General features: G+C 39.3%; 1 protein-coding gene across 1 annotated transcript in view; it reads right to left on the reverse strand.

Moving 5' to 3' along the window:
- The window catches only part of LOC137976038 (small ribosomal subunit protein mS23-like), a 15,529-nt gene extending 13,698 nt beyond the window's left edge, over nucleotides 1–1,831 (reverse strand). The window contains exon 1 of the mRNA XM_068823295.1: nucleotides 1,624–1,831. Within this exon, the coding sequence (XP_068679396.1) occupies nucleotides 1,624–1,664 (41 nt within the window). The 5' untranslated portion in view covers nucleotides 1,665–1,831. The remainder of the gene's footprint in view (nucleotides 1–1,623) is intronic.
- Between the last annotated feature and the right edge of the window lie 669 nt (nucleotides 1,832–2,500).

Genomic DNA, 2,500 nt, shown 5'->3' on the forward strand with positions numbered 1-2,500 from the left:
CGAAATCGCCTACTACAACTTCTGACGATGAATTTTGTGAAAACTGGGAGAAGATTGAAGCGAAGATCGAAGCGAAGCTCAACAAGTGGATCGATGAACGTCTTCCCTCCATCATACAATTGAAGATACAAGAATTTGTCGACCCTGCAGTCAACAAACTCATTACTTCTCCTAAATTCTGCGAATCCGTTTCCGAAAGCCTTAAATTTGATCTCGAGCAATGCAGGAATATAGAGTCTATACTTGAAGACTTAAAGGTCTCGAACGCAACTCTTACAAGCCAGTTAGACGACTTGGAGCAATATACTCGCAGAACTAATATCCGGATCTATGGCATTCCTGAGAGCAATGTGGAATCTGCTGATACCCGTGAAGATACAGATATCCTGTCTTCAAATTTCGTTAAAGAAGAACTAGGGGTTGATCTCAAACTTGAAGACATAAGCCGTTCACATCGAGTTGGTAAGAGATCATCGATGCCCAGGCCTATCATAGTTCGACTTTCAAGGCACAATACGAAAGTTGAAATCCTCCGGAAGAGAAAGATGCTTAAACAGAACAAGAGGCCATATAATGTGCAAGAAGATTTAACGCAACCCCGTCGGGATATTCTTAAGTATTTAAGTAAAGATATCCCTCCGAATATCGTAGACAAAGTATGGACTGTTGATGGCGTTATCTGCTTGCGCCCCACTCAACACACTTCGACTATTGAGCGCTTTACTACAATGGTTCTTACCTTGAACCACTTTATGTACTCCAAAAGAAAGCCATCCGTATAATTACTTTTTCACCCCCACGCACACCTTCTAAACCCCTTTTCTCTAAAAATAATTTTCTTTCGCTCCATTCTATCTTTAAATTCCATTTGGCCTGTTTTGTTTTCTCACATTTTAACAATATTCTGCCTACTCCTGTTTCCTCAATCCTTCATTTTAACCATGAATATCACGATTATTTGACTCGTTCACGTTTTAATCTTCATAAAACCAACCACAAGTATCAATTTGCTATCACCTGGCAGGCTCCTGTTATTTGGAATGATATTCCGTTAACAGTGCGCAACAGCCTTACATTAAGTAACTTTAAAAAAAAGTTGAGACTGCATTTTCTGAATGCTGAGTTAGTACATTGAAAATCGAAAATTGAACTCATTTCCTTTAATTCTATAGTCTGATCAAGTCCCCCGGGACTAAATTGTAAACTTTGTGGACTGTTTTGTTTTGTTTTGTTTCCTGTTATTTGAAACAATTCTACTAGGAGTACTTGTTTATGCAATTTATTTAATTATATTATCCTGTGTGTTTGTAAATTAAGTAGTTAGATTTAGTTGTATAAGTATTTTAGCTAAAGCCTTCTTCTATTCATGCAAATTTTTCAAATTATCTTTGCTGACCATATGCCATTTAAGCCTCCGGCTTTGGCTGTTCTCATGTATTCTTCAGAGTTTGATGTGTAACAATAAACAATTATCAATTATCAATTATAAACATCCCAAATTTCACAAATTAAAAAGAGTACGATGGTAAAGGTTGACATCCAGCATTAAAATAATGTCCAATGCACTTTCAAAATAATCTTGAAAGAACTCCTATCAAAAAGCTCAGGCAGTCAATGTATTACCTTGAAGCTACAGTGCCTCGCAAGTGCCTTGCTCCTGGCATTTTCAAGCTGTTTCAAGTGCGGTGATTTCAAACGACGGCAGCCATTCCGTATTAAGTACGTCATGTATGTGGAGCGATATTGTACCCAACTTGGAACCAGATGGAGTCCATTACAACGGGATTTACTCTGGTCCCAAGGGGTTTTCTTGAGCCGCGAGACAGCCGCAAAGTGGCGAAGACGAGTTCCGAAGCAGCGAGAAGAGAAAATCCTGTGGTTACCTTGGACTTGAATCTCCCTTTCATGCACACGCCAGCTGTCGAACGGGTCAAACTGATAATTAACAAAGGGTCCAATGGAAACTTAGCAATCACGCACCCCTAGGTATTACCAATGAAAATAACCAATCATATTGATTTGCGTGTCGGTAAAAATATCAACCAATCCGAGCCTGAGGGTCAGATCCTGACCCTGGCGTGTGCATGAAAGTGAGATTCAAGTTCAAGGTAACCAGAGGTTTTTCTCTTCTCGCCACTTCGCGACTCGTCTTCGCCGCTTCGAGGAACAAGAAAAACCTCTAGGACCTTGGTAATACGTATTGTACCCTTGAGTCAACCTTTCCCGTATCTTTCTATTGTTAGAACTACTATATTTTGGGGTATGTGACGTATACATACATACATACATACTTAATTGACAACTCCACATAGGGGCTTTTCAGGCGGTGTCTGACAATTGCAGACTGCAGAAAGCAGACTAACCCTAAATCAAAATTATTGAAAGCTAACCGTTTTAAAACGGGTTCTTAGACTTAAATACTGTTTATCAGTGCTATTTGAAATGGGTGCTTAGACTTAAATACTGTTTATCACTGCTATTTGTAGACAGTCCGCAGTCT

The sequence above is a fragment of the Montipora foliosa genome, chromosome 11 (assembly GCF_036669935.1).
Source record: "Montipora foliosa isolate CH-2021 chromosome 11, ASM3666993v2, whole genome shotgun sequence".
NCBI lineage: Eukaryota > Metazoa > Cnidaria > Anthozoa > Scleractinia > Acroporidae > Montipora > Montipora foliosa.